The sequence below is a fragment of the Melozone crissalis genome, unplaced genomic scaffold (genome assembly GCF_028551555.1).
Source record: "Melozone crissalis strain CALT ecotype California unplaced genomic scaffold, PUWL_Pcris_2 ptg000573l_1, whole genome shotgun sequence".
NCBI classification, from domain to species: domain Eukaryota; kingdom Metazoa; phylum Chordata; class Aves; order Passeriformes; family Passerellidae; genus Melozone; species Melozone crissalis.
In genome coordinates, this window is record NW_026536263.1 from 42333 (window position 1) to 53018 (window position 10686).

At 41.3% G+C, this 10686-nt stretch overlaps 1 protein-coding gene across 1 annotated transcript in view; it reads left to right on the forward strand.

Annotated features, from left to right (window-relative positions):
• The window catches only part of FBXO16 (F-box protein 16), a 41849-nt gene extending 34219 nt beyond the window's left edge, over window positions 1-7630 (forward strand). Inside the window, exons 6-7 of the mRNA XM_054295278.1 lie at window positions 1419-1537; window positions 7572-7630. Of these exons, the coding sequence (XP_054151253.1) occupies window positions 1419-1537; window positions 7572-7630 (178 nt within the window). The remainder of the gene's footprint in view (window positions 1-1418; window positions 1538-7571) is intronic.
• Window positions 7631-10686: the final 3056 nt, after the last annotated feature.

The window sequence follows — 10686 nt, forward strand, 5'->3', positions numbered from 1 at the left end:
ACTTCACTGAAAACTCCCAAATTGATTCAGCTCAACTTAATTTTCTGTGCATTTCCCCGAGGAGCTGTAACAATCTCAGGCCGGCTTAGCTTAAATCACTGAGTCCTGAGCTTGTCTTTGAGTGCCAGAATTTATCACAACTTTAAAAAAAAATCTAAAAATCAAGTTCCCACCTTCCCCTGAGCCCTGATTGTGCTCTTTGGGACAAGATAAAAAACGTGTTATCTTTTCAGGTGGCAACATCCCAAAGGATTTGACTTTTATCACCCTCAGGGCAGCAAGTGCAGAGCATTTATTGGAATTTATAGTACTTGAATATCTGTATATCGGCCTTGCCCCGGTAGGTCCCAGTTGTTCTTGATGGGCTGCAGCTGTGATGCCCTTAATTGGGCAGCAGCTGTGGCTAATGAAGATAACTGGGATAAAAGGGGGTGGGTTGGCCGGTCAGGGAGAGCCTTGGAGGAGCCCTGATGAAGCAGCAGGAGCAGCACTGCTGTGAGGAGATGCTTGTGAGAAAACCACCCAGAAGGTGTGGGACTCTAGAAATATGATAACAGAAATATGAATGAGAACAAGTGGTGACCCCGACATGATAGTTGGCAGAGATAAGGCAGCCAAGAGCTGTGGATGGCCTTTGAACCAGGAACTGTGGATAAGGCAGCCAAGAGCTGTGGATGGCCCTTGAGCCAGGAGCTGTGGATAAGGCAGCCAAGAGCTGTGGATGGCCCTTGAGCCAGGAGCTGTGGATAAGGCAGCCAAGAGCTGTGGATGGCCCTTGAGCCAGGAGCTGTGGATAAGGCAGCCAAGAGCTGTGGATGGCCCTTGAGCCAGGAGCTGTGGATAAGGCAGCCAAGAGCTGTGAAGAATATGGCCTTTGAGCAAGGAGCTGTGTGTGTTGTACGTGGTCTTTGAGTCATGGGAAAATGTATGTACTGTAATGTGGCCTTTGAGTTACAGTGAAAGATATGTATTGTGTTGGGGAAATATAGGTGGCCTCTGAGTCACAGTAAGAGATATGTATTGTAGAATATGTAAATGTGTCGATGTAAAATCTGTCCCTGTAAGTAAAAGAAAAGGGGGATCTATAGTAGAGATGGCCTTTGAGTGCTAGTAAAATATCTGTACTGTACTTGGGTATCTGTAAGTAAAAGGAAAGGGGGAAATATCTGACCATAGGCCTTGCCCTGGTAGGTCCCAGTTGCTCTAAATGGGCGGCAGCTGTGGCTCGTGAAGGTAACTGGGATAACAGGGGGTGGGTTGGCTGGTCAGGGAGGGCCTTGGAGGAGCCCTGATGAAGAAGCAGGAGCAGCACTGCTGTGAGGAGCTGCTTGTGAGAAACCCCCCAGAAGGTGTGGAACTCAGAAATATGATAACAGAAATATGAATAACAACCGGAATTCTCGTGTTCTGCTCTGCAGGAGGAGGAAGGGAGGAGGGAACACCCCGGACCTGAGCAAGGAGGCGGCCGAGAGGAAGAAGAGAGCAGGAGGAGGAGGAGGAGGATCAGCTCAGCTCCGGAAGGTGAAATCCCTGGCAAGTGTCACAGGGGGGATTCCAGCACTGTCAGCACCCCAGGGATGGGGGAGCTCGGAGATTTTCCCTCAGGGAAAAATCTGGGAATGAGGAGGAGACCAAACCCACCTGGGCTGGTTGCTCTGTAAAAATGATTTACACCTAAATTATTTTCACTCTGAGGGAATCATCCCAGACATTACTGTGGGTGGGAACTGTCAGTGCAGAAAGTGACCCCGTTACTCATTTATATTGACCCTGTAAATTTATTAATTTATTTACAGTGACCCTGTGAATTTATTTATTTATTTACAAAGACTCTGTAAATTTATTAATTTATTTACAGTGACCCTGTACATTTATTTACAGCGACCCTGTAAATTTATTCATTTATTTACAATGACCCTGTACATTTATTAATTTATTTACAGTACACCTGTAAATTTATTAATTTATTTACAGCAACCCTATAAATTTATTAATTTACTGTGGGGTGCGGAGGTTTAGGGACATCACACCATTACCAATATGATCCAGTGAAGCCAAATTTATTATCCCTAAAAACATCATTATCATTATTATCATTATTATAATTATTATCATTATTATTATTATTATCATTATTATTATTCTTATCATTATTATCATTATTATCATTATCATATTTATTATAGTTACAGTTATAGTTATAATAAATCCCTACTGTCAATACATGATTGGTTAATCCACATTAAAATAGAATGCTGATTGGATCATCTCATTTTTCTTGCTGTCCTCGTCTGGCCCACCCATGGCTCACTTTTTTCTTACTTTCCCAAACTTGCTGACAAACTCGCTGAGTTTTAAATTTATTTATTTACTGCGGGGTGCGGAGGTTCAGGGACATCACACCATAACCAGCATGATCCAGTGAAGCCAAATTTCTTATCCCTAAAAAGACAATTTATTATTTTATTATTATTATTATATTCATTATATATATATATATATATATATATATATATATATATATATATATATAAATATTTATAATGAATCTCTACTGTCAATACATGATTGGTTAATCCTGGCTGTTCACACCTCTACATTAGAATGCTGATTGGATCATCTCATTTTTCTTGCTGTGCTTGTCTGGCCCACCCATTATTCACTTTTTTCTCACTTTCCCAAGCTTGCTGACAAACTTGCTGAGTCCTGCTGACTCTTCTTGCATCTTTTTCAAGGACACACCGAGCCCATTTCTGAATATTTCCATTATTCATCGTTTGTGTCCATTGTCCAGGCTGAATATGGCCATTGTCTCGCAAGAACTCCTCAACCTGCAAAAAACTCCCAACAATTTACCTCTCCTCTACCCCCAAAAATCCCTTTCCATGCTTTTACACAAAATGCTGCCACAGTTCTTTCATGAATTTTGCATCTCTTCCCAAAATTTCACAACTTTGGGTCGCCGCAGTTCAATGTTTGCCGCGGTTCAATGGCACCCTGAGCCCCAGCAGCCCCAAACCTCAACACTGAGAGCTCATTGTGCTAAAATGGGACACCCTGCCATGAAAGGAGCCCGGGGAAGTCATTCCAGAAAGTTCCACGGGATTTTTTGTGGCTCTGGAAACAAAGCCTTGCCCGGAGCAGGCCAATCACAGAATCACAGAATCACAGAAATTCTAGGTTGGAAGAGACCTTTAAGATCACCGAGTCCAACCCATGTTCTTACACCTCAACTAGATCATGGCACCAAGTGCCACATCCAGTCTTTTTTAAAACTCTTTGAGGGATGGTGACTCCACCACCTCCCTGGGTAGATGATTCCAGTATTTGACCACTCTTTCTGTAAAATACTTCCTCCTTAATTCTAGCCTGTATCTCCCTTGGCGCAGCTTGAGACTGTGTCCTCTTGTTCTGTCTGTTGTTGCCCGGAGAAAGAGACCGACCCCCAGCTCACCACAGCCACCCTTCAGGAAGCTGAAGAGAGTGATGAGGTCACCCCTGAGTCTCCTTTTCTCCAGGCTGAACAACCCCAGCTCCCTCAGTTGTTCTTCATACGGCTTGTGCTCCAAGCCCCTCACCAGCCTCCTTGCTCTCCTCTGGACACACTCAAGCATCTCAACGTCCCTCCTAAAGTGAGGGGCCCAGAACTGGATACAATACTCCAGGTGAGGCCTCACCAGGGCTGAGTGCAGGGGCAGAATGACCTCCCTGCTCCTGCTGGCCACACCGTTCCTGATCCAGGCCAGGATTGTTGCAGTGTGTTATAACGGCCTCTTTTAAACTTCCGGGTCCCTTCCCAGGCGTGCCTATACCTCTCTCCCTTCCCCCCTGCCCCCATGCTGAGTGAGTCCTGTCAATCAGGTTTAACATTCCAGCAAGGCCTCGTGTGGTTGGTCAAGTTCAAAAGATGCCCCTATGCCCAGAGGTCATTGGCCTGTCTGGGTGTCATCTTCCCCTGAGACCCCGCCCCTCCCACCTGGTTGGTGGCTCACCTGTCCCCTCCCCTCCCCCTGCCCCAGGAGCTTAAAAAGGTGACCAGGCCATGCGGTCGCCATTCTGTTGGGGCTGTTGCTCACGTCCAGACCTCTGTAACCATGGAATAAACCTGTGGATATAACCCTCCAGCAGAATCCATCTCCTTTTCCTCCTCACCATTCACCTGAAGCCTTCCATCTGAGGTAAATGGAGTTCCTAACAAGCCTGGACTTGTTCAGTGCCCAGCTGCAATCTCCAGCAAGCCAAGGTATCTCTGGGGTGATTACACCACAGTTGCCGCCTTTGGCCCAGCAGCGAGGGTCAGACTGGCCCAGGCACCATCTAACTGGTAATATTGGGATTCATATTCCAATAAGGATGCCATTGGCCTCCTTGGCCACCTGGGCACACTGCTGGCTCATGTTCAGCCGACTGTCCACCAGCACCCCCAGGTCCCTTTCCACCTGAGCACTGTCCAGCCACACCGTCCCCAGCTTGTATCGTTGCAGGGGGTTATTGTGGCCAAAGTGCAGGACTCGGCACTTGGACTTATTGAAATTCATCCCATTCGATTCTGCCCATCCATCCAACCGTTCCAGGTCCCTCTGCAAAGCCCTCTGTCCCTCTAACAGATGAACACACATTCCCAGCTTAATGTCTGTCGCAGACATTTTTTCACAGAAATCCTTTCTTTCAGATTTCTGCATTTTCTGGGAAGCTGAGGGCCCCAGAGGAAGAGAATGTAAACAATTGTTATCAGCTGCTATGAAATGCAATAGGATGCACCTGTGATTGGTTCATGTTTCCATGTTTATAATTAAAGGCCAATCACAGGAGCAAGCGGGGGACAGAGTCCCTGGACGCAACTTTGTTCTAGATTCTTGCTTTCTATTCTTAGCCTAGCTAGCAGCCTCTGCAACTTCTCTCTCTTTATTTCTATTTAGTATAGTTATAATGTATTATATATCATATATCAATAAATCCAGCCTTCTGATCAAGAAACAAGATTCTCGTCTTTCTCTCACCCCCAGCGACCCACACAGGACGCTGTAATAGGCCAGGATGCCATTGGCCTTATGGCCACCTGGGCACACTGCTGGCTCACATTCAGCCCACTGTCAACCAGCACCCCCAGGTCCCTTTCCACCTGAATGCTGTCCAGCCACACCGTCCCCAGCTTGTATCGTTGCAGGGGGTTATTGTGGCCAAAGTGCAGGACTCGTGTTGCCTTCTGGTATAAGGCAAGGCGACCCGGTTCTGAGGAAACGGCACGGCGACCCACGCTCTCCAGGGTCGCTCGGGCCAAGAACACACGCAAACACCAACGTGGTGGACGGTCCAAAGGCCTTTATTATCTCATCTCTTGGGGTTTTATAATCTTGGGGGTCTTCTACGTCACAGTGGGGTCTGTCTTTGCCATCTATGGTTAGTAAGGAGTGGAAAGTTACTGGGTAGGGGATGGAAAGTTACTGGTATTCGGTTAAGGGAGGCTACATTCCTATGTTAACTTCTTATCTAAGGGGAACAGAGGGTCCCGCCTTTCCGTCACATCGCGAGATCTTCCGAACGCCTGTCCCTGTCTACTACAGACTCGGCGCTTGGATTTATTGAGCTTCATCCCATTCGATTCTGCCCATCCATCCAACCGTTCCAGGTCCCTCTGCAAAGCCCTCTGTCCCTCTAACAGATCAACACACGTTCCCAGCTTAGTGTCATCTGCAAATTTGCTGATAAAGGACCCTAAACCCTCATCCACGTCATCAGTAAAAATATTAAACAGAACTGGCCCCAGTGCAGACCCCTGAGGGACACCACTGGTGACTGGTCGCCAGCTGGGTGCAGCGCCATTCACCACCAGTGGCAGCCTCTGCAGGAATGCACGCGCTGCATCGCTGCGTGCTGACGTGACACGGCTCCGAGCTCACACTCTGCCCTCTTGGCCTTGATGAAAACGACAAGAAAATATTACATGATAATAAAAAGGGGAAAATATTATATGATAATAAAAAGCAAAGTCTATTACAGCGTCCTGAGTGGGTCGCTGGGGGTGAGAGAAAGACGAGAATCTTGCTTCTTGATCAGAAGGCTGGATTTATTGATATATGATATATAATACATTATAACTGTACTAAATAGAAATAAAGAGAGAAGTTGCAGAGGCTGCTAAGCTAAGAATAGCAAGAAAGAATCCAGAACAAAGTTCTGTGTCCAGGGACTCTGTCCCCAGCTTGCTCCTGTGATTGGCCCTTAATTACAAACATGGGAACATGAACCAATCCCAGGTGCATCCCATTGCATTCCACAGCAGCTGATAATCATTGTTTACCTTCTTCTTCTGGGGCCTTTTGCTTCCCAGAAGATGCACACCCCCAAAGAAAGGATTTCTGTGAAAAAATGTCTGCGACAAAAGTCCTTGGTATATCTACTTACACACCATTTTCCCAGGACAGTTTAGGTAAGAAATAATGCTTGATGCTCATTAAAACCTGCTAATTAAATCCCTTGGAAGGGCGCTGGCAGCACAGATCTTACGCGTTCAGCGAATGTTTTCTGCTCTAAAGTGAGATTCTCAAAAGCAGAATTTAGCATTTCCATCCATGTTTGTCTTCCCCAGACTCTGGACAATTCTGGAAATTCTGCCCATCCAATTGAAATGGAACTGACAAAAATATTGCCTCTTTCAGAAGTCTGACCTCATTTATATTAATAATATTTATTTTCTCAGTATTAGTATTGGAGCTGGATTCTTGGCACCTGTACTTGAAAACGTGGTATTTCTTGTTTGGACTCAGAATTTTATTAGTTCTTATCTATTTTACAATAGATAAGGCTATTTTACAATAAAATCATTTCTGCAGCACTTCACTCAAACTAAATAGAAATGGAACCCCATCTCTCTCTGCAAGGTTTTTTAAAGCTAAATTTTCCTATTAAGAAATTACACCTAAATTATTTTCACTTTTAACCCAATAGGAATTACACCTAAATTATTTTCACTTTTAACCCAACAGGAATTACACCTAAATTATTTTTATTTTTAACCCAATAGGAATTACACCTAAATTATTTTTATTTTTAACCCAATAGGAATTACACCTAAATTATTTTCATTTTTTTCCCAATAGGAATGACACCTAAATTATTTTTATTTTTAACCCAACAGGAATTACACCTAAATTATTTTCATTTTTGCCCGATAGGAATGACACCTAAATTATTTTCACTTTTAACCCAACAGGAATTACACCTTAATTATTTTCACTTTTAACCCAACAGGAATTACACCTAAATTATTTTCACTCTTAACCCAACAGGAATAACACCTAAATTATTTTCACTTTAACCCAATAGGAATTAGGAATAACACCTAAATTATTTTCACTTTAACCCAATAGGAATTACACCTGAATTATTTTCACTTTAACCCAATAGGAATTACACCTAAATTATTTTCATTTTTTTCCGATAGGAATTACACCTAAACACTAAAAACAAAACCGAGGTTAAACCAGGCTGATGCATTAAAAAAAATAAAAAAAAAAATATAATTCTCTAGCTCTAATCCAAAATTAATTTCCATTTCTTATTCAAGGCAGCATTGGGAAACCTGCTTGAAACGAAAGCCTTGGAAAAGCTTTTATTTAATCAAGTCTAAATAAAGAAGATTAATGTGCAAATCTTGCAGCAAATCCTTCGAGAACAGCCTGGCATGAAAGGAAAAATGCCCAAGGCGAGCAAAGGCCGAGTTCAAATTCAAATAAACCTCAAAGAGATCAAGGAGCCACGGCCAGAATAAAGAATATTCAGGGCAGCCATGGAGGTGTGAAGGGGGTGTTAAATGGAGCTCCCAAAAAAGGAATAAAAACTGAATTAAAGGGCATCCACTGGCTCCAGGTGAACGAGATAAAAAATAAGAATAAAAACTTAATTAGGGGGACATCCACATGTGCTGAATGAGAATAAAAAATAAGAATAAAAACTGAATTAAGGGACATCCACTGGCTCCAGGTGAATGAAGTGAATGAGAATAAAAAATAAGAATAAAAACTGAATTAAGGGACATCCACTGGCTCCAGTTTCCATGTGCTGAATAGGAATAAAAATAAGAATAAAAACTGAATTAAGGTGAATGAGGTAAATGAGAATAAAAAATAAGAATAAAAACTTAATTAAAGTTTTAAATTTAAAGTTTTTATTAAAGGGGACATCCACTGGCTCCAGTTCCCATCAGGTGAATGAGAATAAAAAATAAGAATAAAAACTGAATTAAGGGACATCCACTGGCTCCAGATTCCATGAGCTGAATAGGAATAAAAATAATAATAAAAATTAAGGGGACATCCACTGGCTCCAGGTGAATGTGCTGAATGAGAATAAAAAATAAGAATAAACAGTTAATTAAGGGGACATTCACATGCACTGAATGAGAATAAAAAATAAGAATAAAATCTTAATTAAAGGGGCATCCACTGGCTCCAGGTGAATGAGGTGAATGAGAATAAGAAATAAAAATAAAAACTTAATAACGGGACATCCACTGGCCCCAGTTTCCATGTGCTGAATGGGAATAAAAATAAAAAAAAAACTGAATTAAGGGGCATCCACTGGCTCCAGGTGAATGAGGTAAATGAGAATAAAAAATAAGAATAAAAACTGAATTAAAGGGGCATCCACTGGCCCCAGGTGAATGAGGTAAATGAGAATAAAAAATAAGAATAAAAACTGAATTAAGGGGACATCCACTGGCTCCAGTTTCCATGAGCTGAATGAGAATAAAAAATAAGAATAAAAACTGAATTAAGGGGACATCCACTGGCTCCAGTTTCCATGAGCTGAATGAGAATAAAAAATAAGAATAAAAACTGAATTAAAGGGGCATCCACTGGCCCCAGGTGAATGAGATAAAAAATAAAAATAAAAACTTAATTAAGAGGACACCCACTGGCTCCAGATTACATGAGGTGAATGAGAATAAAAAATAAGAATAAACACTTAATTAGGGGGACATCCACATATGCTGAATGAGAATAAAAAATAAGAATAAAAATTTAATTAAAGGGGACATCCACTGGCCCCAGGTGAATGAGATAAAAATAAGAATAGAAATTAAGGGGACATCCACTGGCTCCAGTTTCCATGTGAGAAACTGACAATGAGAATAAAAAATAAAAATAAAAACTGAATTAAGGGGACATCCACATGAGCTGAAAGAGAATAAAAAATAAGAATAAAAACTGAATTAAGGGACATCCACTGGCTCCAGTTTCCATGAGCTGAATGAGAATAAAAATAAGAATAAACACTGAATTAAAGGGGCATCTACTGGCTCCAGTTTCCATGTGAGAAACCGAGAATGAGAATAAAAATAAGAATAAAATCTTAATTAAGGGGACATCCACTGGCTCCAGGTGAATGAGGCCAATGAGAATAAAAAATAAGAATAAAAACTGAATTAAAGTGACATCCACTGGCTCCAGTTTCCATGTGCTGAATGGGAATAAAAAATAAGAATAAAATCTTAATTAAGGGAACATCCACTGGCTCCAGGTGAATGAGAATAAAAATAAGAATAAAAACTGAATTAAGGGGACATCCACATGTGCTGAATGAGAATAAAAAATAAAAATAAAAACTGAATTAAAGGGACATCCACTGGCTCCAGGTGAATGAGGTGAATGAGAATAAGAAATAAAAATAAAAACTTAATAACGGGACATCCACTGGCCCCAGGTGAACGACAATAAAAAATAAAAATAAAAAATTAATTAAAGGGGACATCCACTGGCTCCAGTTTCCATGAGGTGAATGAGAAACTGAGAATGAGAATAAAAAATAAGAATAAAATCTTAATTAAGGGACATCCACTGGCTCCAGGTTCCATGAGGTGAATGAAAATAAAAAATAAGAATAAAAACTGAATTAAAGTGACATCCACTGGCTCCAGTTTCCATGAGGTGAATGAAAATAAAAAATAAGAATAAACAGTTAATTAAGGGGACATCCACTGGCTCCAGGTGAATGAGGTGAATGAGATAAAAAATAAGAATAAACAGTTAATTAAGGGGACATCCACATGCGCTGAATGAGAATAAAAAATAAGAATAAAATCTTAATTAAAGTGACATCCTCTGGCTCCAGTTTCCATGTGCTGAATGAGAATAAAAAATAAGAATAAAAAATTAATTAAAGGGGCATCCACTGGCCCCAGGTGAATGAGGTGAATGAGAATAAAGAATAAGAATAAAAATTTAATTAAAGGGGACATCCACTGGCCCCAGGTGAATGAGGTGAATGAGATAAAAAATAAGAATAAAAACTTAAAGTTTTAAATTTAAAGTTTTTATTAAAGGGGACATCCACTGGCTCCAGTTTCCATGAGCTGAATGAGAATAAAAAATAAGAGTAAAAACTGAATTAAGGGACATCCACTGGCTCCAGATTCCATGTGAGAAACCGAGAATGAGATAAAAAATAAGAATTAAGTATAATTATTATAATAATTAATAAAAAGTGAATTAAGGGCCATCCACTTAACAAACAGAATGAGAGGCCCTGGCAGGGTTTGGACTTTGTTACCGATCAGGGAAAACCAGAAAATGTGAAATGTGCCAGGCTGGCTCTGCACTGGGAATTAATTAAAGTCAATTGGCCCAATTAGAATAAAGAGTTAATGAGCGTGAGGGCAGTTAATTGGGTTTCTAACGAAGGGCC